The following is a 26,643-nucleotide window of genomic DNA, read 5'->3' as shown; positions in this document are numbered from 1 at the left end:
GTCAGAGCTGAATGCACAGCAGGAAGCTCCTGCGTGGATCAGAGCATGTACTTTCGAATGGGGAAGCAATGCATGCTGATTGAAACATGCCTGATAGATGACAGCATTGTAAATCTAGGTGTTAGAAGAATAAATGCTCTTTCTTAAAAGATGATCTTGTCTAAAATCATCTTGTAATGATATGAAAGTGACAGTCTTCCACTAACATGCACTGAGACCTGTGTGCTCATGATTTCTGTGAACAACATTATTTAGTAAAAAAGTTGGTGATAGTAAACTTAGTTTTGGATGTGGTCACTCTGCAGGGAAGTCGTGTTATAACTATGTTTCTTATGTAGCTAATCACACTTCTCAGGTGAACTGGTTTCTACTGTCAGAACTGGCTTAGTGGCTTCATAGCAAATACATCTTTTTAATGGGGTTTTTCTTTCTCCTCAGAATGCAAAAAAGGATTGCATATGTTGTGTTTAGCTTTTAAAAATAGGTTGCCCTGTGAATATATGACAGATGACGATATGCAAACATTTGTACAGACTAAAAGTCAACGTTAATAGAAGCTCTGAGGTTCCACATTTCATTTGCTCTGATGGTTGCTGAGGCAGAGCAGTAGCTGGTACTTTGCTACTCATCTGTCATATATGGGTTGCTTTTGTTGATGTCATTTTAGAAAGTGAACTGTGATAAAAACAGCCACTTTTGTACTGCATCTGGATGGGAAGTAAGAAAAAAACCCTCTCTGTCCAGTGGAAAATTTTACTTGGGAAAGTCAGTGAGGAAAATCTGCAAATACAGGTGTTTGAGTATCTCCAAGTCATGGAACACAAAGATTTGCTGACAGACAGTTTGTTCCTTTGAATTATTAAAAAAAAAACCCGCGAAACAAAACAAACAAACAAAACCCAAACAAACAAAAAACCCCAAAACAGTTCACCAAGCAGAATCTGGGAATGTTGTTTATATTATAATAATTGTGGTTCAACTGAATAAGCCAGTGGAGAACACTGGAGTTCTCTTGGATCCCCTCGTCTTCCAGGATACAAGGTCTCTGTAATACGAAGTAAGTTGCATTATCTTTCTGTGGGAAGAAACTGCTTGTTGTTTTCACTTTTTCTTCCTTGGTCAGGTGCTTGGAATGCCAGCAGTCTGTATAGGAGATGAGGTTTAGTCATTCTGAACTCCTTTAACGTTGGGCAAATTGTATAGCACTCCTGTGCCTCAGCTTCCCACCTGAAAAAAATAAGGATGATACTATCTTCTGTGAAAGGACATTATGAGAATAAATTCCTCTCAGTTTGCCAAGCACCCTAATCCTCTTGGGATGGGAATCACAGACTGCTCTGAATAAGTCAGACATCCGAGACTATTGTGGGTTACTCGCTGAGGCTGTCTATTGGAGTTTCAGTCTTTTTGAGATGATAGGTGAAAGTGTCTGTGTGTCCTAAAGAAAAGTGCAGACAGGAAAACAGCTAGCAAAAATACAGATTGAGGTGTGTAATAAGTCAGATCTCTTTCCCCGAAGAGGCCTAGTAACCTTTACTTCAGAGGTATGTGTAATACCTAGGCTTGTTAAATAAGTGATTAAAATAGTTGGTTAACAAATAACAGCATGAGATGTATAGTCTGGGATTCAGTGGCTTGTTTCAAAATGGAATGAGGAACTATAAAAACTCTATGCCAGATCCTTGTTTAAGCTAAAATTTGTGTGGTGTTACATACATACATTCATTATCCAGTCGTAGAAGCAATGCAGATATTAAAAAACAAACGAAAGCCCCACAAAAGACCTTCTGATTACAAATTAATAAATGATCCCTGAAATATTCTGATAATTTAGGAACTAAAAAAAAAAATATGCAGAATATATAAATTTTACTTGTTTTGAACATCCCAAAAGTTATAACCATCATAGTTTCTTGCTCAAAAGTATGAGGAATATTTTGAGGAATATGCTGCCAATTAAGGTATTTATTATCCATGGGAAACTTTTTTTGGAGCGCTCTGCCAGTCTGAAGAAAAATTATTTTACTCTGATGTGCAAGGGTGGAGTTCAGAAAACTAGCCATTTTTGGATTACAGTGACATATTTTAATCTGATTAGATTCCTGAGTGGCACACTGTGCCAGAGTGTCTAACCAATGTATTTGCTTTGCTGGATAAGCGGCTAGTAAGAGGAGTGTAATGGATTTCATATCCCACAAGCTGTACATGTGGTCTTGATGAGGTTACAGAGGAGCTAAATTTTATGTATCATCATCTTGCTGCTGCAAAATACTTCATGATGCTTTGCGTGTGAGAGATGGTGATTCTAATAAAGATTATGATGTATAGTTTGAGTCTGACAAGCTTCCTGTCATTACATTTCAGTTTTTTTCTGTTCTGAGATGGGTTTTTTTGGTAAACTTACTGTTTGTGAGCTTTGGGTTAGAAGGACTTTAAATTATTTGGTGGTAATTTGGCATGAAGATGGTAGGAATAGGCTTAGATTTTTCAGGAATAATATAAGTTCAGAGTTTTGAGAGCTGAGCCTTGCAGTGCTGAAATGCCAGCAATAAAGATTTAAGAATCAAAGTATTTTGGTTTAAAGAAACCATTTTTGTTGTAAGAGAATGTAGATGTATTCCTTTGAATCACTTTTGCTGTTGTCTTTCCTTTGTATTCGTCATCCTCTTTGTTGTGCTCACTCTTTATTTAAACAAATCAAAAGAGTTTAAATAAAGAATTGTCATTATATGGATGTTCCTTGAACCTGCAAGTTGCTTAAGTGCCAAAAGGGGTAGCATATCTTGTGTAAAGCTGATCTGCCCCCTTTGGAGTTGAAACACAATTCCTCCATGTGCAGCCAGCATGATTTCTCCTGACCTCTGTTGATACATTTAAGAACCATATTAGTGCAGGATATAGAACAATAACAAGTTTATTTTGTGAAATGGAATCCTAAATTACAGATGTGATGAGATCATTGTAACAGAAATCAATGACAACTTCATTATGTATTTGTGACCTGCAGGGCAATTAAGACAGCGATTTTGGAGACAAACTACATCTCTAACATCTTGAATTGAATTTACTTTTTTCCTGATTTTGTGTTAGGATAGTCATCTTAGCAAGATGAGAAGATAATAGGCAAGGTTAAGGCTTTTCCTCTATGTTCCTTTGATTATCATGGCCTATTTTCTTTAAGATGTTGTGAAGGAACCCCAGGACCAGATTGTTCCTTTTTTCTCCCCCCCCCATTTAGGTGAAATGCTAGGCCTTGATAGGATTCCAGAATTATTTTTGCTGTTGCTGTTACTGTTAGATGTTTCTGCATACTGTATGCTCTTTCAAGAGAGCAAACATATGCAAAATAACTTCAACTTTTGAAGAAGACAGATAGGACGTGCAAGCAGTTTAAAACCTGTTTTACTAAAAACAGATTCCCAAATACTCTTGTTCTTAAGAACCTGCATTTGCAGAAAGCATCATGCACATCACCTGCCACTGTTTCCCTTAGTTAAGTGTTTATTAAGTCTTATTAGTAACAATCTCATGGGCTTGAATGCTTACTGGTGGAGGGAGAAGTGGTAAACAACCTGATAAATGACAGCCCCTCAGGTTTGTGGTAGGAAATGGTGCTTATCATTATCATGTCTTAAAACCTGTGTTGTTTCCTCAGTGTTTCCAAGGTTGAGCATTTGGCTTCATTTGAAATCAGTGGCATGTTGTTTTGGCCAGCACTAATTATCAGAATGGGGGATGTGTGTGTATTGTTAGTAGAGACTAAATGAGTCACTGCCTAGGTTTTAGTGTTCCTCCTGGAAGTTGCCCAAATAAATTTCATGATAGCATTTCCAAATGCTATAAAATTTTTAAAGTGCTTGAAGATTTCAAGGGAGTAACAGAGCTTGTGGGTTTCATAGCATATTAAATAAACCTAATCAGTAGTTTGGGATGTGCTTGTTGCTGTGGTTTGAAGGAGAAATAGTAGCAGATTAAAGAGCTCTACTAGACAAACTGCCAGATTTTGCTTCAACAGCTTGAGAATTTACTGTCTGTTGACATCTTGCTCCATTCTGTAGGAGGCAAGTGCCCCAACAGCAAAGGCAGAACTGATGTTTTGTCTGTACTGCTCTTGCTTTCTCCAAAGAGATGGAGCCATGGCTCCATGTGGGGACGATACCTTCCTGAACCACTACAGCTAGAGCTGCCAAAGCAGGCTTTCCCCAGCATCAAGGAAGGTTTTCAGCTGGCACTTGATCCGGTCAGAAATTCCCATTCCTGTGAAGCGTTTGCTTTATAGCCTGAATAAGCCCACAGGCCTGCCGTGCATTCAGGTGTTGAGGCAGTCCTTCAATCTGGGTTTTTCTGGTCCCCAAAGTCATGGAGGATAGACTCCCACCCTCTCATAGAACAATTTTGCTTCCACTGATGTTAAAGTAAAACTTTGGAAAGGCCACTCTTGCTCAGTAAGTTTTCCAGCATTGTCAGTGGGCCACAGCTCATGATGCACAGGTATGCAGAATATATCTGAAAGCAGAAAGCCCTTGATATGGCATTACATATTTTATATTCTTATAAGTAGAGCGTATAAGGACTATTTCTTACTGTAGCTGTTCAGTGCTTGTTCATCAAATGCCTGCTCTCAGCTGATTCCCTGCTGTAACCTGTCCGTGTTGTCTGGAGAGGTGGCAATTGATCTGCTTAAGTTCAGCAGCAAGGTTTCTGTCCCTTGGTGCCTTGCAGTTGTTGGTGTCCCAGTTAGCTTGCTGCCCTGCACGTTGTGCTGGTGCCACAGCTGGTGGGTTCCTGGTGGAATTGTTGCCCATGTGTTTTGTTCATCTGCTCGGGACTAATGTACATGTGAGTAGGAGCTGTGGGAGGCATATTAGGGAAAGGGTGCTCAGAGAGGCAGCGTGTCATGACCAGGGAAGGTGGATGACTTCCCCTGCTAGCCCTTCCTTGCCTTTCCCAAGCAAGGCTTTTCTACCCTCTGTTCCTAGGTGCTGCTCTGTCAGACTTCAGATGCCAGTGTGAACATCAGCAGTTCTGCTGAATGTCTTCTTGCTTCACCCAGGGTTTTGTTATCTGAAGGTTTCAGTATGGTGTAAATTCCAGATTAGAGTCCACCAAATGAGCTTTGTAACATGTCAATTTTTATAAATATTCCAAACCCAGAATCTGAGGCCAGAGTCACAGGAATGATGTGCTCTAAACGGAGGCACTGGAATCCTACTGCTCGGCTCAACAAGAGGAGCAGTTTTACATGTTGCTTCTGTGTGTCTGTCCTAAATAATATCTGAAGGTTTTGGTTCACCTAGTCTGCACATGGTTGCCCTTGATACTGAACAAGGCCCCATTCCAGATTGCAAATGAAAACTAATGTATTTTTTCAGTTACAAGAGGTCAGGCATAAGAAACAAACTATTTATATTAAATGTGTAAACCTCAGTGTAAGCTTTTATAAATAATAATTGGGAGAGCAGGGAAAAAAGCATAAATGGAGTGAAACAAGAGCAGGCTTTGGTCAGTGTATCCAGAATAAACACTGTATTGTATTATGTGTGCAGTATCTCCCTTGCCGCACATCTGTTTATGTGGCTGCCCTGAAAATGTGCGTTGCTCCTTTTTCTTAGCTTTAATAAATGCAAGGAAATTTAAGTCATCTCCTTTTGGAGACAGGGACTAGTAACTAAAAACATTTCAATGCAAAGGGGAATTGGTGAATAGAGAACTAATATTAGCACACAAATTGTTGGACTGACTTAGACTGAAAAATGGAAATAGCTGCTGTTTTTCCCCTGTCGCTTTTAATAAACGCCTCCTGCTCTACCAGGGAAGTGTTTTGTTCAGCTTTGCTGCTCCTGTTTGAAAGTGGCTTGCTGCTCTGGTCCTCCGTGGTTGTCAGACTGTCTATTTGTGTGAAACAAAGTAATTTTAATACAGTCATGTTTAGCAGGTCATTATTTACCCCTATGAATGTTAGTGTCTTTTGCTGTTACAGACTGGTTTAAATCTTACCATGTTAGATGTCATCAGTGCTGAAAGAGTTGGTGTCAAGCAGTACAGCTGGGTTAGTGGCTGAAAGACTGAATGCAGGAAAGGTGTTGACCAAGAGAGTGTCTGTTCCTTTAGGGCACTTATGTTTTAAGCAGTGTGATGAGTCAACACGCATTGAGAACTATTTTGCAGAAAACATGCAGTCTTAATCTGAGCTGTTCACTAAATGTGCAGGGTTGCTAAGCAGCACTGCGGCTCTTGGGTATAATGCTCATGGGTTGGAGAGGCAACCTGTCTTCTTTCCATCCCAGACATTGGACGTAATCTCTCAAGGGTAGAATCTCAACTTCTTACTGCCTCCGGTCAAAAATTCACACATGAAATTGCTAGCATTATCTTGGCTGCAGGATTACATCATGGCTCTGATGCACTTTTACTGGGGAATCTGATCTCGTGCTTTGCTGAGAAGCCCCTGCAGTTTGATTTATTCCCTCAGTCAACTCATTGTTCTGTTTTGATCTTTTTTTTTTTTTTAACCTTGATGAATCCCAGTTTAACAAAATGTTATTCCCAGCACAATTGTCATGTCACTGACTCAGTTGTATGAATGTTGGGGTTTTTTTCATGGGTGCGAAAACTCTTTCTGTAAGTGCTTTGAGATTCCCCAGTGCACCCCAAGACAGGCCACATGTGCTAGGAGTGATGCCTGAAACCAGCTCCTGGTGCTCCGTGCTGCCCACCCTTAGCACAGCTCTGGAGTGTCTGGTGTTCTGCAAGGACAGCTTTTCACTGGGTGCTGTTATCAGCCAGAAGGACCTTCTGAGTGTCATTGTCAGTGTTTAAGCCTCCTTCACTGCTACAGTCAGGCATTGGGACCATCAAAGGCTGTGCAAGAGTATGTTCCTAGAGAGCTTGGACTCCTTGCCTACAGCAGACACTTTGTGTTTCACAACTGCAAAGTAGGACCTTTCTTCAGATGCTTGTCACTGAGCAAATATTGCTGGTGTCCCTGTAGAGGCACACTCTCTTTGGATGTGCAGACTGGCTAGGGGGGCTGTCTGGTATTAGGGTTTTATACTGGGAAACTGCATTTGCGATACTAAAAACTATGTCTCTGCTGGCTGTGTCTGGCCCTGCTGCCTTGATCTAGAAGTCTTTCTTTTCATCTGTGGCTGCAGAGGTAGGAACAGGATTTAGGAATAAAGTTGACCAATAGTGGGGAGAAGTCTGTTCAAGACATCTTGGAAGGAGTCTTTTTGAAAAAAGACCTTTGCTTTTGAGCATGAGAAGTAAAGGCTTAATATGAAAACAGAAGACATGAACAAAATGTCACATGGATATCTGGATTAAAATTAATTTAGGGAAGAGGTAAAAAAGGTTCTTGCAGTCATGCTGTGGATGGGATACAGCTTCACAGGTTTTGACTGGATTGCAGATTGGGATTTCCTGTTCTGCTTTTTCAGCTGTAAAAGTGACTTGAGCTGTATTGTTGCTCCACTGTATATATTAAGATATAATTTATTAATTTGTTATAAAGCCTTAGATATTGCTGGATGTGATACTGTTCTGTCTCTTCAACACTTGGTTGTCCAGTGAAAGGTGAAGATCTTTGAAGCAATGACAATCATATATGCAAAGCTTTAGCAATTTCCCTTACTAATGTGCACTTAAGATTTTGTGAATATAGCACTCCATAAACTGTTACTTTATTAAATATCTTCATTAATGATTTTCACTTAAAAGGTAGGAGTGCAGTAGCAAAATTTGCTGATGACGTACCATAGAGGCATTATCAATGAAATATTGTACAGGAAAAACAGAATAGGTTTTCAGCAGTAGGAATGGGAGGAAATTTAATAAAGTGCAGTGTCACGCACCTAAGAACATATAGTAGTTCTTGCTACAAACTCATCAGTTGGTCTTTTACTCCAGTGGCAATCCAGAGATTTTCAGGCTATTCCTGCAAGGGCTGCAAAATGTGGTTTGGAAATGCATGTACATCCTGACTATTTTAAAATTGCTATATGGGTATTTTCAAGCAGGAAAAACCTCTTTAATTTTTAGTGGGATGACTTGTAACACTAGTGACTAAGGCCATTGAAAAGACAAATGTTATCCTAGGATGCAGAAATCCAGGATGCTTCCGTTAAAGACAGCGTATTTGACCCATGCAGTCAGTTTTATAATCTCTCTCTCTTTCTTTTTTTTTTTTTTTTTTTTTTTTTTTCAGACAGCTCTATTCCAAAGTGATCAATGATAAGCATGATGATGTTATGGCAAAGTTTGGAGCAATCCTGGCACAAGGCATTTTGGATGCAGGTAATTCCCCAAACACTTAAAGCAGTCAAAATTTCTTAAACTTATTTGGCTGCAATAGCTGTAATAGCAACTTTAATTTGGAAGGTGAGGTGCTGGCTTTATGCTTGTTGTGTAATAGTAGCAAGAAATCTCAAATTTCAAGTTATTTTATCTAATTAAAGAAATAAACCCTATTTTGTAATTTCAGCTTCTATCAGTGTGCTTCTGTTAGAGGAGATTGAATCCAGTCATTGGAGCAGAATTCTTGTCCAGAAATCTGGATAAATTTGATCCTTTTTGTATAAGTCTGTTTTGTCACCATGAATGTTGATTTATAGCACCATAGGTTGCTGCTTTGTTTTTCTAAAAGCACCTGCTCCAGATATTTGGATACCTTGCAGTATCCAGTCCTCATAATTTGCTTTTAAAACTTGACATAACCAGTTTCAAAAACATACATATATATGTATTAAATATGTTTTTAATAACTAGGTTTTGTCTCTTTCCTGATTATTAAGAAACGTGTTGCGCAAAGAGAGAAGCATAGTTAACTGCTTGAGTGTTACTTCAGAAGGCTCAGTTTCACAGACTACTACTACCTTTTTCTAGCAGGAAACATCATCTCATGAGTGTTAATGACTAAATATTGAGCGGGGGGGGGTGTAGGATTCTCTGAAGGCATTAGTATTTCACAAAGACTGAATTGCGGGACCTATTAAGGAAGGTTTCTGTAAGCAAAGAGGACGGATAGTGTTGTTCTGAGTTCTGCTCGAGTTAAGACTTGCGCAGTGCTATGTGTGTCAATAGCATTCCCTTTCCAAGTTTCCAAACACAGTTTCTCCTACCTGGTCTCTTGTGCTGTGGCCTTTTCTTGCCATGCACCTCTTTACTCCCTGTGGTAGGTAGAAACAAGCTGGTTTTCCCTGTACTCTGAGATCAAGGTTAGTCCTGAAGTCACGTAAGCAGAAAAGTCTCATATATTTGTCTCTGTGGCATGGCTTAAGCACAGTAACGTGCACTGTGCTTACACAATATCTGTAGGAAATTACTACAGCTCCAAGTCATGGGGAGGGGAACGTGGGAGAAAAACTTGGACTATCCGCACCTATCTGTGTGGAAACGTGCTTAAAAATCTCTCTTCCTGGTGAGCATGTGGTTGTCAGGCTGCTCTGTGCTCTATGACAAGGGCTACCCAGAGAAGGAAGCAACAGGAACCACGTCCTTTATCTTTCTTGCCTCTCAGGTACCCCTCCTGGAGCTCAGACTGAGCAATATTCTTGGCACAAGACTGTTAGAATAATTTTGGTCATTCCCATACTCGTACTGTGTGGCTGGGAAGCCAGAACCCAGCTGGCTCAGAGACGTTTCTCTCAGCAGCACAGACCTGCTTCAGATTCCTACCTTTAAGATTAAATCATATAAATGCAGCTAAAACCTTATTTGCTTCCTGTGTCACTCATATATTGTATAATGACTTGGAAACCAGAAGCATCCAATTTTAATAAACTACGTGTGAATTTGTGCCAACATTAACCTCTTTATTTCTTGCTAAGAGGCTGGGGGAAGGTTGTGAACTACCCTTTCTTAACCTATTGCCACTCTCATTAGAGTCTCTTAAAAGAATAAATTCTTTTTATCTCTCCCATACAAGTGCTTATCTGAAACAATGAGCTATAGAATTTAATTATCACTACCAGGAAGAAAAGGTTCTTTGTGTCATCTGCCACAGTTGGGGCAGTTGAGTTTGAGGTTTTTTGTCAGGTTGTGGTTTGGGGTTTTTTTTGGTGGAGAAAAGGACAAAAGTATAATTCTCTTCCAGTGACGACAGGATTTGATTAAAAGTCCATCATTTCCAGTGTGCGACTGGGAAATGATGCACTGGAGGTGGGTGTTTTGTTCTGACAGCGAGGCACTCGTTAGACTGGAGGTTTCATGGAAAGAGCAGGCTACCTTGGGAGCACTGGACTGGAAATGAAGTTTGGTCATTGTCTAATTCTTAGGCCCCAGCACCTACATTTATACTTCTTTATTAAAATAAGAAAAATGTAGACACTCTAAATTTAGCTTAGGGATACTTTTTTTTTTTTTTGTTTTCAAAAACCCTCTGAATTTCTGTAACAATCTCCTTCATGTACAAACATGCTCTCTTGTCCCAGGCTGATGACTCCCTTTCTGCTCTTTGCAAAATCAATATGCTTTATTTTCTGGAGTATATATTTGTAAATGTGAGCTACAAAAGGGGTATACTGACCTAATTAGATGTCAGCATTTTACCTGCTTAAAAACTATTTTTCCCTCTGGACTCTAGGTATCATCTCTGGTTCTTACCAGAGAAAAAAGTAGGAGTGGCCATCACTACACAAATATCTATATAGCATATCTGGAAAATTCTTTTCTTGGTATTTAGCAAAGGTTTGTGTGGGGTCAGTGGTGCAGTGGGGTGGGAACAATGCGTAGCATTGGGCAGTGCAGATTGAAGCCAAAGAAGCTGTTGACACCCTGATGGTGAATGTACTGGATTCTTCACAGTTTGGAGGCATTTGTAATGAGTAATGACAAAGAAAGTGTCATCCAAATTACAGAGGGAAGAGTTACCTATCTCTTCATTGCTGTCTCTCCAAACACACATCTCACATAATGTGTTATATTTTGGATGTTAAAGACTTTTGTACAAAAAATAAGCTTTGATGCATAAGGTCTGCTCTCCCACATGTTGAATTCAGTGCTACTGTTCCCCACTTCTGCCTGTTCAGGAGCTCTTCCTATAAAGTTGCATCTCTCTGGTAGTTAGGAAAAAAAGCCATTATCCTCTGCTAATGTTTTTGTCCATTAGATTAGAGCTACTTTGTACTTCATTGCCCATGTGAATCAGGTCGCTGGCACATGCTGAAATCAGCTCAGCTGGGGTTTTGATGGCTCGTCCTGTCAGTTTTTGACTTTTCTGTGCTGCTGCTAACAGTTCAGGTCATCTGATGATTCCCTGGAAGTGGGATGCTGCCTAGGCCAGGATTGGAAACTAATTTCCAAAGTCCACAAAGCGTCTTTATCTAATGACTGTTGTGCTGGTGTGTTGTCCTGGGCTACGCTGCCAGACTATTACAGCCCGCCACCATGACTATGTAAAGAGTGAGTTCATCAAAGTATATAAATCACCACCATCTCCTAGCTGCACTCCCACTCTTGTTATCTGACATTAAGCTTGAGCCAGGAAATCTCATAGCCTTTAGAACAGCTGCTTTAATTCCAGCAAACCTTGCCACAGTGGCAGTGTGAATTCTTGGAGATGGACCTTATAGTACTACCCAAGGAGCCCTGAAAATTTTTTAGTGTTTCAGGTTTTTTTGTGGTTCCCCCCCCCAGCATCATGTCACAGCTTTCATCCATCCAGCCAAAGGTCTGGAAAGTGTTCCCTTCCAGGCTGTCAGGGCTGCTAATTAATCATTAAGATAAATCACAGTTGTGCAATATCATGTCTCCCCACCTTTCCTGCTCCCTGGAACACCCTGGAAGTGAGGGTGGGCTGTGTGGGGTGTAAAACAGCAGAAAGAAGTAGCATGACAGCATCTTTTGAATATGAAATCTGTTACTCATCCAGGAAATTCCAGAGATTGGATAATATAGTTATTCTGAAAATTAAAAAGTCCAAAAGTTTGATAAAGCCTAGTTAAGCTGCTTGTGCAACATTCAGTGGGCTGTTTGATCCACGATGTCTGCAGATTACTGACCTGGCTCTTGCACAGTGATGCAGTGAAGAAAAGTTCAACGTAAAGATAGAGAAGACCAGAAATTTGAGCGTGCAGTGTTTGACATGTTTAAGCATAGCACAAGACCTCAGGCAGTCCCTCCTTAATGCTGTGGCAAATTCAAGTATAAAGGTGAGAGATTGGTATCTGAGAAAATAATGAGAAGCAGAGCAGACCTAGCAGTAGTAAAAGATGAGACTGTATCATTCCTTTTCTTCAAAGAGGTGGCTGGAAGGAGTTCTCTAGTCAAACAGCAGGAGATCTATTACTACCACAAAAGGAAAAGCAAGAAGATAATATGTATGCAGAGTATCTTACAGGAGGGCATCAGAATCCTTCATCTTCCCCTGCTTCTCCTGGGACTTACACTGACAGATACCCAAGATGAGATTACTGCTTCATTCAGGGCTTTCGTTAGTTTTGGCAGCAAAAATTAGTTTTGCTTGTCTTTAAAACTCAGCTCCATTGCTGCCTGGGCCTATCGATGTGGCTGTTTGTGTGAGGCAGGGCAATGCTACTCCAGTTTGGGATTTTCAGCTACAAAGCGCCCTGAGTTTGCAATGAGTGGGTGTTTCTGTTTTAACAAAGTTAACCTCCCTGCACCCGGTCTTGTCAGCGGTAATGGACTTGCCTGGTGCCCTCTTCAACCCAATTCACTGTGTTCACCAGAAGGCTGAAGATCAGATTAACACTTTCTCACTCTGTCTGCAAGCCCAATCTTTCAATTTAGTTTCTAGCTCAATGTTTCTGCACTACATCAACATATGGAGTTGTTTTGGTCTCTGCTGTGCAAGTACAAAGCTAAGACTTGGTTGTCTGGCAGAGATTTAATTTTGCTGCAAAGACTGCAGGAGCTTGTCTCTTTGCTGCTTAGATTGATAACCTCTAGAAGCAACTTCTGAAGTTGCTGCTGTTTACATTTTTTTCTACTGAGATGGTGTAGGATAAAAACCTAGGCATATTTCTTGTGAATAACTGACAGTTCAGGAAGGCAGCCACAGAAAGTTTCTGTGTGCACTGCTTTATACACACTATTTTCCTTGATTCATGTCTTGTGGACTATATGCTATGTTTCTAAAACTGCTTATGGCAGAGGTTTGCCTTTTTCTCCCCCTCTCCCAGCCTTCTGCATTGTACTTTTCTTTAACCTGTGTTCTGGCAAAATGAGTATGGAAGGGCTGTATTCATTGATTGTGTTTGGGTAATATCTAGCAGATAGAGCAGTTTGGTTGTTAAGATACCTGTCTGTTTTACTGAGTAAGCTGAGATCACAGTAAAGGAGGGAGGTGTGTTCCAGAGGAGAAAGCTGACAGCATTGTAGCCTGCCTTGCTCTGTGTAGCCCCCTTCATAGCAACTGTTTTAGAGATGCATTGCTCAGGTGTTTTTGTGGAGTACCCAGGAATGTGTTCATTAACTTATTTAATTTATGATTCCTTACAGGGGGCCATAACGTAACTATTTCACTGCAGTCGAGGACAGGACATACTCACATGCCTTCTGTGGTTGGGGTTCTGGTCTTCACCCAGTTCTGGTTCTGGTTTCCCCTGTCACACTTCTTGTCACTGGCTTTCACTCCAACCTGTGTCATTGGCCTTAACAAGGATCTTAAGGTACGTAATAAGCAGAGAGGAGAAGAGGCACTGATAGGTGCTTGGACAACTCGAGTGGTCTGGGAGGGGTGTGCATGGATTTGTTGGTTTTCTTTGCGTGGCTCCAGCTTGTTTGTGCCAGAAAAGGCGCCAGTTGGAAGAATCTGAAAAGCAGGCTTAAACTGCAGAGCTGGTGGGGGAATGGGGACAAAAAAAAACATAGAGAGCAGACTTTGACCTCTTTACTTCAAAGTAGTTTACAAAGAAAGGAACTCTAGTCAGTATATGTGGGCAGAGACCACCCCATTATCACTCTAGAAGGTCAAGGGTCTTTTTTTTTAAAAAAAGTGTTGCCCCCCGGTCCTCACAAATAAATTATGTGATATTCTCTCCTAGAAAATAATGTGATAATTCTCTCTGCTTTCCCTAGCAGTAGGAAAACAGGATTTGTTTGGATTCCTTGGGATGTAAACATTAAACTGAGCAGTCATGGGTCCTGCACTTTCCTTATGCATCTGTTCTTCCACATGAATAGATGTGGTATGGCCCCTGCAAGATGTGTACCATGCTGGGTCTCCTGTGCTGAAGGAGATAATAACTTCCACAAAAATGCTTTTGGCTGTGGTAGTGAAGGGGTGTGCAGCCCCCTCCTGTCATTGCTGCACAGTTACTCTGCCATGCACAGAGCATGCAGAGGGCTGGGCTGCTCTCAGAGTCCCTTTGTGGGACTGAGCCAGGTTGCTGAATTGCAGCCCCTGGACCAAAACCTTATGGCTCTAGGTTGCTACTCTTCACCTGTCTTGGCCTAAGCATCAGGTCAATCTACACACAGCTCAAAATTCTCTATTCTCTGTACTGAATACTTCACAGAGGTTGCACTGCTGCCTGTCTCTGCAGCTTCCTGGCAATGATAAGCTCAGCACCTTTTTGACTGCTTGGGTGTTACTGCCATTTGGATTCCCTCTCCCCATCCCTTAGATGGCTGTAAGTTAGTTTATGTTGTATAACTTGGCTTGCATATTGCAGCCAGCTACAAGCTGGATGTACATTATGGGCTGCACCACACCCACCCTGCTTCCTCAGAGCAGTCCCTGTTCTATTGTTGCTCCATGATGTGTCAGAAAGGAAGAGAGTTGAGATACTGCAGAAATTAATTCAGTTTAAGAATTTGGATTGGCTGTCATAGAATCATAGAATACCAGGTTGGAAGGGACCACAACGATCATCTGCTCCAATCTTTCTTGGCAAAAGCATGGTCTAGACAAAATGGCTGAGCACCCTGTCCAGCTGAATCTTTAAAGTGTCCAATGTTGGGGAATCCACCACATCCCTGGCGAGATTATTCCAGTGGCTGATTGTTCTCATTGTGAAAAATTTTCCTCATGTGCCCAATCAGAATCTCTCCAGGAGTAACTTGTACCCATTACCCCTTGTCTTTTCCATGAGACTCCTTGTAAAAAGGGAGTTTCCATCGTCTTTGTAGCCACTCTTTAAATACTGGTACATGATGATAAGGTCTCCCCTAAGCCTTCTCTTCTCAAGAAACCCAATTCTCTCAGCATTTCCTCATACAGCAGGCTTCTCAGTCCCTTGATTGTCTTTGTGGACATTCTCTGGACCCTCTCAGCCTGTACACATCTTTTTTGTTTAGCAGGGAGCAAAACTGAACACAGTATTCCAGGTGTGGCTTGACAAGCACTGTCAAAAGATGATTTCTGTCCTTGTTTAAGTAGCTGAGAGTAAGGGAATGTGACATTGGTAACCCACGCCAAAAATGTACTGTCCTTTTGCAAGAGGTTAATGTCAGGTAGTGCTTAGTTTGCCCTAGCGTGCATTGACAGGCCAGATCTTCACTTAGATCTTAAACCAATTTTGTGTAATACAAGCAGGCACAGCAACATCAAAAGCACAAAAGCTTTGAAACAATGAAAACAAAGCATGGTGTGAATAGCATGGAGTGGATGGAGAAGACTAGGAGAGCTTGCCAGAGTTGAATTATAGAATAATTAAATAACATTGTTCTAGCTGAACTGTTGCCACCGATAACAGTTTCTCAGCTTCCGGAGAGGGAGAAGGGGAAGCTTGTATTCTTTAGAGGATCTGTGTTTGTCTCTGCTGAAATGAAAACGAAGCTAAAGTAATTATTCTGCTGTGATTTTTTTTTTCCCTCTGCTTTTCTTGTCTCTAACAATTTTTTAAACTGTTTGTCTTAGATGCCAAAAGTCCAGTACAAGTCCAACTGTAAGCCGTCCACATTTGCGTACCCCCCACCACTTGAGGTACCAAAGGAAAAGGAGAAAGAAAAGGTATTTGGGCTAGCTTTCTGTGATGTAAAGAGTAACTCCTTCTCCCTCCTAGTATGAACATTGACTTTGGTGGCACTAACAGGGAATCTAAAAAGCAAAAGAAAAATTGGCAGGCGCTATTGTCTCTGAAAGAGAATTCTAGGGGTTTTTTCCTTCTGTGCCTGGGACTGTTGCTGATCATGGCATACAAGTGCTGTGCTACTGAGTTGCTTGAACCTCTCTTGTCTCCAGTGGTCAAGCAGAAGGACTGATGAAAAAACTACTTTCCATGCCCTGTTGATTTGTATTTGTATTTGTATGTGTGTATCATCTTTGTGCAGCACTGAGCACATCAGGGTCTTTGTGTGTGACTTGGGCTCCAAAATGCTGCTGCAGTACAGACGTTAAGAATATTAGGTGGGATGCTTCTTAAATAGTCCCATATGGAAGGACAGAAGTATACCTGGTCTCAGGGCAGGGGTCCGATGTGCTAGGATAATAGCTGTCACCCATGGATTGCAAAAAGCTAAGTGTAGGACTGAGAATATGTAGGTGTTGAAAAGGAGGAGATGAGACCTGTGGGATGTCAAGCAGGACAATAGTGGAAGCAGTTTGTCTCCTGGCGCAGGATGATAAAAGCTGTTGAGCAGACCACAGCAGCAGGCAGAGCAGTCCTTAGAGAGCAGCTGGAGCAGTGGAGACCTCAGGCATTTCATACTGATGAATGACATTGTGTGGAAACTGTAAAACATTTTACCAGAATTGAATGCCGAGCAGGACACATTTCTAAGCCACCAAGGAACCCAGAAATGAGCTCTGGTGAAAGGCAAAGCACACTGTTCATGGCTGCTTTCTCTAGCCTTTGGAATAGGATGTGAATTGGACAAATCCTTTCTCTTTTAAACTTCCCTGGCCAAAATTAAAATGTTCCAAGAGCCCATATTTAGCCTAGAAAGCCTCACCAGCAACGTGACAAATGCACTTGCTCTGTGTCCCTCAGAAGGGAGTTACTGTGGATAGAGAGATGTGCTTACTGGAAGGGAGACGTGTTGAATTCTGGTATTGAAATGTTGCTTCTGGGTACTTTCTGACTCAGGAGCACCGGAGCCTCTTGAGGGCTCCTCCACAGGGTATTTTGTGTGTTCATTTCTTTAGATCAGTGGGAAACACCGATGTCTGATTAGGACAGTGAAACAGCTTTAGGTCATTCTAAAGAGTATCTATATACATGTTTCTTTACCTTGGAGACTCTGGCAGTGGGTTTTCCTGGAACAAGAATTCCATTTGTTGCTCTGTTAAAAATAAAGAAACCTCTTATACAGAGACCCAGACAGTAATGAATAATCTCTAAATTAGGAAGTTTGCTCTCCTCCTGCATTCGTGGTGGACCCAGTCTGCATTCATGGCGTTTTTTTGTCCCATCTGTGCCATTTATTTGCTTTGACGGTGGTGTATTTGTCTCTTAAACAGAGCAGTGGGTGGGAAGTGGAATTGATCTTACTGACACCTGCACTGAGAACTGACCTGGCACTGATTACCCTTTGTTCCCCTGCCTGGGGAGCTGGAGCACAGCATTACAGTGTTGCAGTCACGCTGAATGCCTCCTCTGTTGACATATCCAGGTTTCTACTGCTGTGCTGTCCATCACTGCAAAAGCCAAGAAGAAGGAAAAGGAGAAGGAAAAAGAAAAGAAGGAAGAAGAGAAGATGGAAGTGGTGGGTGCAAACATTGAAACTTAGATGTCTTCTCCCCACCCTGCCCTTATAACTGTGGAAAGTGTGTCATAAAAGCTGGCACACACTGAATGCTGTCCCCCCTGCCCTCTGTGTTAGTTCTGAGCAGAGCATTAGCTCATTTCAGTGTACTACATACACTAGTTAGTGTCTTCACTCCATGCGTGTGTGGATGCTGTTAAAAGCAAGAGGTGGTATTATTTGTGAATCTGTTATTTCTGAGAAGCAAATCTTCTTCAATGTGGAAAAAGTCTTAATAATTTCATGTTCTTGGTACCTTTGACCTTTTAAAAAGGACTCAGTGTTTTAGCAGTTGCTTGGTAGTGTCTAATTCATTTGAGAGCACCAAAGAGTAAACTTTCTGGTTTTGCACATGTGTGTCCTGGTTGAAACCAGGACAACATGCTTAATTTCCATTCTGAAATGTTCACCTTTTTGGCAGCAATCCCTTACGTGCTTTTTCCATCTATCAAAATGACAAACACTTATCCACCCCCAGCTCAGAACCAGCTGACCTTTGAGCACAGGATCTGTACACTGCTCAGTAGTTACGGTGATTGCTTTGGTCCTCTGATTTCTTTCAGCTCATAGACCTGACACTGGAACTTGTCATCCTCATCTGTGAATAGTGTGTCATCCTGGAGCAGGCTGAGGAATAGACAAATGGCTGGATAATGAATTTTTGGTGGTTGTTGTAATTGGGAAAACATGGCGTAAAACTTTTTCTGACAAAGGATCCTTCCTTCTGTGCTCTGCTAACATATGCAAATATGCTAACAACTGTAAGCTGAAAATGTGTTATACAGACAAGCTCACTAGCCACCTTTCTGATTCCACTTTAACATCTGTGAGAAAAGCAGCGTGGTCAGAGAATTTTTGGCCTCTTTAAGTTTAAAAAGAAACACACAAATGGTATGTGAAGGGAGTGTGGTGAAAGATCAAAGGTGTGTGGTGTGTGTGTAAAATAACCCTCCTAGATTTACTTAAGTGTGGCCATGCTGTAGGCACTGAACTTTATCCAGTTGGCCCAGAAAATGAATTATTTCATGCGTGCAAGGTAGAATCTCTGGCTTTTGTCTCTTTGCTCCTTTATCAAAGTTTCCTTGTCACCAAACATTGCCTTTTCTTTGAATTATTCTTACAGCACTCTATACAAAGAAAATATGCTGAACGTATGTATGTTTCTTCTAAAACTGCAACAACCTACGGTTAAGTACAGGTGTTGAGAGGAAGCAATATATTAGAAGGGATTCATGTGTCGCATCTGTGTGTGTGTATACTCCAGATACCTGAAGTTTTCTTGGCTGAATCAAGCAGAAAAATGCGGATAGTAAAAAGGGAGCTTGCTGCCACCTGCTGTGAGTTGTGTTTTGCAATTGTCATGTTTTAGAGGTATAATTGCTTTCCTATTTTTCTCTTATGCCTCTTACATGATTATTAATCCATAACTTCCAAGAGTTCTGCACAGCGACTGTGTCACTGTGCCAAAGAAATTCCTGTCTGCTGTTACAGGACATGCCATGCGTTTGGTGACGTTCTTGATCGTTTCCTATTGGTTGTTTCCATCTTTTCTGCAGTCTTTCTTTGTTTGCAACTCAGATGTTCCCAAGCAAGAGGGAAAACATGATCCATGTTCTTAAGTATGTAAAGGATGCTGTGGCTTTTTCCTTCTGAGCTTTTGCCTCTAGCTGCTGAGTCATTGGTAAAGAAGGGCTTAACTGCAGTTCCCTGGGGAGTCACTGAGGTTGAGTCATTCTGGTTGAGCTGCTGTCAGTGACAGCTGTATGGTTGTGAAAATACAAGGGCAGCTTTTGGAAATTTTCATGTGCTTTGTAACAACACTAAAGGCATTGCCATGGTGAGAGTACTTAGATCCATGCTGGCATTGCTTGTGCCAGCTGATAGATAAGTGTTATCTTGTTCCTCAGCAGGAGGATGGCTCCTCACCCTGGAATTGCTGCCTGCATTGAGTACCAGGTTGTACCTTACCCTCCTGAACTGTGGAAGGGACAGAGATGATTGTTAAAATCATGACGTTCTCCCCTTCCACAGGATGAGACTGAAAAGAAGGATGAAAAAGAAAAGAAAAAAGAGCCTGAACCCAACTTCCAGCTTCTGGACAACCCAGCCAGAGTCATGCCTGCTCAGCTCAAAGTTCTCACAATGACGGAGAGCTGCCGCTATCAGCCTTTCAAACCAGTAAGTGTCACCTTCCCAGCCTGTGTGCTTGACAGACCATTCCCAGTGCTGGGCTTGTGCATAAGGACCCAGAAGTGCTGCATTTACATGAGAATACCACTCACAGCTGATGCATTGCTCTAATGTGTTATAGAGATTTGCAACATCACTGTTGTCATATTTGCTTTTTAATGTCCCTCTTTTCAAATGCTCACCTGCAGTTCTAGTTTGGGAAAAGCCAGAGCTGCTGCAAACCTTTTCACCATACTAATGCTGCTTTATTTTTTCTTTCTTCTTCTACATACATCAAATGCTGCAACATGGAAACCAACTGAACATACAGTGTGTATTAATGACATTGCTGGGGATGCAAAGACTAAGCCATGATCTCTACAATGGGCTGAGATGTACAGGCTCATTATCCAAGCAGTGAAATACATTAGGACTTGTGCTGGAGCTTTATTATCCTGCAGTGGGATTTGTACCTAAACAGAGGTGTTTTTTTTTCATTAAACGGATCTATTCAGTTACATCTAACCTTAGAAAAGTGCCTTCATTTCCTGATAACATAAAGAAGAGATAGCATGTGATCGTCATATGTAGAATGTAAGCCTGAGAGGTAACTGACTTCTCTGTGAGATGCTTAAATATATTGCAAAGCTAATAAGCCTGCTCCTGACCCCTAAATCTCCTGAGTCAAATTCTTCTGGCCTTTATTTTTGTTCAAGAAATGACTTCCACCTTTTGCAGGATTTATGTTTGGGAAAATGGTGTTCAGAAGCAGTCATTTTTCCAGGAAAATGTGCATGTTTTTAATAAATGGATTTCCTGGAATTCTATCAGTACATTGGAATTCTCTGTGCATCATCCCCTTTTGAAATGTCTCCTTTAGCAAAGCTGTGGAAGGAGATTTTTTTAGTTTCTACCCTTTAAAAAGAGAAGATGAACCAACTGGTATTTGGATTGGAAAGATCTGCTACGTGGCCCAGTAAGTGGCTGCTCATGAAACTGAAATGTGGATGTATGTAGCTTCTTGTTTCGAAAGAAGCTGAGTCCTTGGTGACAGGAGTGCAGTTTCCTGCCTTAAACCTCCATAAATAGGTTTTGAAGAAAACAGAACAGTGCCATTTTTTGCTGGGATTAGGGTGTGTAACCAAGGAGGCTCTCAAAATGGAGGTGTTCTGAACCTTTGCTCTGCTTTGGGGAATGCCAGAGTAAAAGGCCTCTTTGAAATGCTGTTTATAGCCTGGAATCCTGCTGTGGTCAAAGCCCTGATCCCAGCCAGGCATGACACAGCACTGCCTCTTCGCACCTTGTGTTTCAGTCCTGGAGACGGGCAGATTTGTTTCAGCCTGCCAGGATGTTTGGTTGTGATCTTTGTAATTAATTCCCCTTTGTTTTTATGAGGTTCTGCTAATAGGATTCCTCAGTTGGTGGAAGCTGGTGATCAGATTAGTCTCTGTTTCAGATAGCCTCCTGGGAGGCAGCTACACAGAGAGGCTTCACTAAGCTTTGTTGCCCTGAAAAGATGAGCCTTATAAAGCAATTATGGTTCATTTAGTTTTCATGCGGAAAGCCCCAGACTGGGACTGAGGTAAAGCTGTGAATCTAGATGCCATTTTCTGTTGAACTGAGACTTAGATAGTGGAAATACAAAAGGTAACCTGGATAGTCTCTGTCTGCTCCATCCCTTTACCAGGCAAGGATCCAGGTGAGTGTCAGACGTTTTGCTCTCTGAAATACATTCCGCTGAAGTGTCTTATATAGCCTAAACATGGGCTACAAACCCACCATGAGGCAGAGGCAAGCAGCTCTAATGCTCACTGCCCTTGTCTTGCAGCTTTCCATCGGAGGCATCATCATTCTGAAGGATACCAGTGAGGATATGGAGGAGCTGGTTGAACCTGTCGCAGCTCACGGTCCGAAGATCGAGGAAGAGGAGCAGGAACCTGAACCACCAGAGCCCTTCGAGTACATTGATGATTAAGATCTGAGGTACAGTGTGGTGTGCAGAGACACCTTCATTAATCCTAATGAAGGAAAAGCCTCTTTGGATCAACTGTGAAGCAGTTACCAGCATCCAGCACCCTTGTTTTAGCTCTTCTGCACCAGAATCAGAAACATGCCCTGTCCCAATTTGAAGTTGGCATCAATAAAAGAGAAGTCCACTCTTCTGGATCAGGCCTGACCCAGCTGTACTAGATCTGGCCTCTAATCTTGCAGGCTTGGCTACTCTTGAGTAGAGCCTCTCTGGACAGAGTTAGAACAGTGTGTGGGGTCACAGGCGACAGCTGAGCTGGGAATAATCTGCTCATGAAAGATGGTCCCAGAGGGGCAAGTGGTTTATGTGACAAAGCTGTCGTCTACTTGACCTCAGTGTCACAGAACTGATTAAAAGAGAACTACTGCTCTGCTTACTGGGGTTGTCTTGTCTTCACATCAGTTATTAGCAGAATTTAGAAACACTCCAGTCATGGACTCTGTGGTGCTCTTTGAGCCTGACATAATGATACTTGTAGATCTGTTCCAGGCAATGAATGGTGCAGTTCTGAGGTTCCTTGCTTAAAGCGCCTGAACTGATGTGCAAGTATCTCACTGAGAAACAGAAACCCAGTTGCTTTATTTCCAAATATGGGCTGGCATGTCCTAGTGCTCCCAAGAGCAATGATTATGCACTTGAATTGGTGGATGGGCAGGAAAACAAACTTCTTGCTAAAAACTGTAAATGTTGCGTCGGTGGCAGGCTCGAGTGAGTGTGTTGGGCCAACCACAAAAAGCCTTAGATAAAATACGTTTGCTTTTCTGGTTTCTCTCTCCCCCTCCTCCAGGATCATGTCCTCTAAAGAAGACACTATGCTTGATATCAGAAAGACAGACATGAAGACCTCCCTATTGAGATCTGTTGTTCAGTGCATGCAGCCCCGATCTGTGCTGAGCTAAAGCTGATAGTCCGTGTTTTATGGCTGAAGAACAGATATATGCTATTTAGTGTACTCTTTCACAAAACCTTGTTTTCAAATAAATATATTAAAAACTCTTGACAGAAAACTTGCTGCTTTTTAAAAGAAAAAAAAAAGGAAGCCTGACAACCTTGTTTTTCACTTACCCCAAATGTTAAAAACTAGACCCAAGTTGTGCATCTTCTTCCAGCAAAGTTCGACTCACTCTGCTCTTTTGTAGCATGGTTGGGATCTGTGCCCATGTCTGCTTTCTCTAGCACTCCTTTAGGCTGAGCAAGGCCACCAACTCCAGGCTGGCCCAGCTGTAGCACTGATGCTACAGAGAGATCAGGTCTCTACTTGCCAGCAGCTGTCCAGATGAGGTCTGCTTCCAAATTGCCTCTGATACTGACATTGCACTGACCTTCCCCCTTGCTCATCCTGGTATCTGTGTGACAGTGTGGGCTGTGGGTATGTTTCTTTTTGTTTCACAGAATCCCTTTTTTCCTGTGTGCTCTCAACGCTTTCACCAAATATGAGCATAATAGCTGATGTCAGCAGGCAGCTAGAAATACATTACAGGCCTAGATGAGGTGAATCCAGACATAAAAGTTGTTACGGTGATGTGCATCATTAGCCAAGGGGGGATTTACAGTCGGGGTATGGAATGAGAAGCAGTCAGAAGGAAGGAATGCTGCTTGACTGTTCACCACCCAGCTGGCCCTTCACCTGTTGGGCTGCAGAGCCTCGAAGGGTGCGTCGCTGGCGAGCCAGAGACTGCGGCCCTGGTCACCTGTCAGCCAAATGCTGGACAAAGCTCTATCATTTGAAACAGAACTTAAACAGAATGAGGTTTTTACTGTATATGTGTTGGAAATATTTTCCTCCATGTGAGCATACCACAAGCTCATGTGTATCGGTAATAGTGGAAGACAAATCTTGCATGTAGTGCCTGGGAGCTTTTCCAGCAGATGGTTTATTTTGGTGAATGTTACTATAGCAATAGAATAGTCTGCCTTTGTTCTCCACAAAGCTTAAGCAATACATAGCAGAGGTATGGGACTGAAAGCCAATTTTGAGTCCTAGGCTTCAGTCACAAGTCCCCGAAGTTGAAATGTTGTCTCAATAAGGGTGCTGGTCAGAGCTCACAGTTCTCAGCGTGATCCAGATCTGCTCTCCCATGGAGCAGAGCCAAGAATGAGCCTGAAATGGCTACAGGCAAGGTTACTGTCAGTAAAACTGGAAACAGAGGGAACCACTGCACTAATCCCATGGTCATTCAAAGTGAGACATGGTGTGGTGGTGCAAGAAACAGGAACTGGACAAATGTACATTGTGTGAGTCTTTCTGGTGCTGTAATCCCTTCCCTTTGAATGGGTACCTGTGTCCTGTACTCCTGCCTGTTCTGCTGATGCCAACCAGTGTGGTAGGTGGTGTCTTTCAGGTAATTTTTTAGTAATGCCTTGTGTCATCTTACAAAATTCTGTGTAGATGGGAGGACATTGGGAGGAGGAAAAACAACCTCATTTCAGGTCATTTAGCAACCTGCCAGTTGGCCAGATATTGCTGGGAGATTTCTAGAGTCCAAGTAGAAATGCTGGGAATAGCTGACTCAGAAGGACCTGAAGTCCTATATTTGGTGCCTTGGCCAAGCTGTGAACAGCCTGCTTCTGTTCATAGAACTTGTTCTGCACCTTTCATACTGTCACAGACATTTCAGAGTAGCCAGTATATTCCTGGCACTTGCTACAGGTTTGGTTCTCAGTGTGGCGTTACAAATCTACACAGTGAGCAGTTCCCACTGAGCCATGTACTGCCTTGGGCACCATCCAGGAGCTTTGATTCTTGTGCTTAAATGATTTTCTTGTGCCTGTAAGACCACTCCTGCCTCTGGCAGTGAATTTTCCCAGAGCTCCCTTGGCACAAGCAAATGTTGAAAACCTCAGATAGCCCCAATTTCTGAGCTGCTACTCTGGGGCCACGTGGTAAGGTTACACTTGAGCAATCAGATTTTTAGAGGAGCTTTTGGAGGCTGTGAAAGAAAAAGGGCATGTGTGCCAGACTGGGGACACCAGGAGGGACATCTGGGACTTGGCTTCTTGCTTGATTTCCCAGCTCTGCCACTCACTGTGTTTTCTCTCCACTGTGTAAACTCAGGTGAGAACGGCATGGTTTAGAATTGAGAACACATGCGTCTACTGTCTTGGCTTTCCCCTGCTGTCTGTTTTCCTGCTTGGGAGAATGTCCTGGGCAGGAGTTGAGGGGAGAGGAGCTGGAGGAGCATCAGCAGAGGTGGCTGCTGGTTAAAGGGCGAAGCAAATAGATTAACAAAGTGAAGGAGGAGAGGTGATGGCCACGCCACAAATCTGCGTTGCTGTGAGCTGAGCAGGGATGGGGAAGGGGCAGCTTCATGGGATGGTGCTTGAGGGAAGACATTGTGCTCCTCTGGGGAGAGCAACCATGAGGAATGTTTTCTAGCAAGTGCAAACTGACCTTTTGCTGGAGGGCTGATGGCTGAGAAGTGGCTTCTTTCTTGGCTGGAGTATGCACAGTAAGCAGCTTCCAGGGGTTTCAGCCTGTTTGCACCTCTGGAGAGTTTGTGGTACAAAACAGTGTGTCCTGACTATAGAATGATCCTGTACATGCAAATTTTTTTTTTTCTAACCTCTACGTATTTTTTCAGTTTGCTAATCAGGCTGCTGACGATGCTGTTCTGTGACCACCTGGCTGAGGTGCTGAGCTGAGCTCAGTCGCCACGGTGCCCCATGGAAAATATGGGAAATGGCCAACCTGTGACTTTGTAAGAAAAATAACATGCAAAGAGGCTCTAACAGCCCCAAGAGTGTTAAAGTAAACCTCTAGAAAGAGTCTAGAAATGTTCTGGAGATACAGCAGAAAACCTCTAGAAAGACTAGGAAAAACTTCCAGGAAATGGCCAAGAAACCTCCAGAAATCTGGAAAGGTGCTAGAAAACCTCCAAAAAGCCCCTGGAAAGCCTTTTGGGCTGGATCCTGCCTCCATGCTAAGGCATCTGACCATTTTTCCTGGCAAAAGACGGGGCTGGTCACTGCAGAACTGGCCCAGGGCTGTGCTTGGGGGAGGGAGGCCACCGCTGGCTTTCCCATCTCCAGTTTGGAAAAGGCACGGTGGGAGCCTGGAAAGCTTTGCTGCTGTTTTAAGTAATGTCATTTAGCCACAGTGACTCATTAGCACTGATTTTTGTAGGAAGTGCTGCTCTCCTGGGCCTGTCTGGGGATGCTGCAGAGGGACCCACCCCTGGGGCGTTTGCCAGGGGCTAATTGGACCTAATGTTCCTGGGTTTGCCAGAGGGAGAGGCTGAGGTGACAGGAAGCATGCTTCTGTCCCTCCTGACTAATGGGCCTCATCCCCCTTAACCCCGGTGAGAAATAAATCACTTCAAAAGCATGCTGCTTCTGACAGATCCCAGAGTCCCTCCAGGAGGCCCTAGACATATCCTCAGTCTCCCCTTTCCACTCGTTAATTTGGGTACAAGCTCCCTGCTTGGCACCACACTGGGGACTGAAGTGGGGATGGAGATATTGGAGGTAAAGTTCCCAGGGCAAGGGGTCTTCAAGGAGGCGGCTGACAACCCCCCAGCAATTCTCCTCTGCCCCAGCGGGCACTCAGTAGGTCTTGTCCTCCTACCTCTCCCCATCGCAGCAGTGCCGCCCTCCCTATCTCTTCCCTTCCTTCCAGGGCCAGGCGAAGCTCTTCCTCCTTGCTGTTAAACACGAAGGTTGGGTGCTGCTGATAATGATGATGACATTGGTCATTTATTTCCCTGCATCCTGGAGGCTGGAGTGTCCCCCAACCTCGTCCCTGCCCTGAGCTCTTACCCTGCTTGCTGCTCTTGGTGTTGGTGATGAGCTGAGTTTTCAGC

General features: G+C 42.7%; 1 protein-coding gene across 1 annotated transcript in view; it reads left to right on the top strand.

Annotated features, from left to right (window-relative positions):
- The window catches only part of PSMD1 (proteasome 26S subunit, non-ATPase 1), a 74,746-nt gene extending 51,895 nt beyond the window's left edge, over positions 1-22,851 (top strand). The window contains exons 19-26 of the mRNA XM_026854978.1: positions 6,780-6,786; positions 8,202-8,295; positions 13,459-13,628; positions 15,821-15,913; positions 17,515-17,607; positions 19,678-19,824; positions 21,644-21,798; positions 22,632-22,851. Of these exons, the coding sequence (XP_026710779.1) occupies positions 6,780-6,786; positions 8,202-8,295; positions 13,459-13,628; positions 15,821-15,913; positions 17,515-17,607; positions 19,678-19,824; positions 21,644-21,790 (751 nt within the window). The 3' untranslated portion in view covers positions 21,791-21,798; positions 22,632-22,851. The remainder of the gene's footprint in view (positions 1-6,779; positions 6,787-8,201; positions 8,296-13,458; positions 13,629-15,820; positions 15,914-17,514; positions 17,608-19,677; positions 19,825-21,643; positions 21,799-22,631) is intronic.
- The last annotated feature ends 3,792 nt before the right edge of the window (positions 22,852-26,643 follow it).

This window comes from Athene cunicularia (assembly GCF_003259725.1).
Source record: "Athene cunicularia isolate RWA chromosome 9 unlocalized genomic scaffold, athCun1 chr9_part1, whole genome shotgun sequence".
Classification (NCBI taxonomy): domain Eukaryota; kingdom Metazoa; phylum Chordata; class Aves; order Strigiformes; family Strigidae; genus Athene; species Athene cunicularia.
This window is presented reverse-complemented; position numbering and strand designations above follow the sequence as displayed.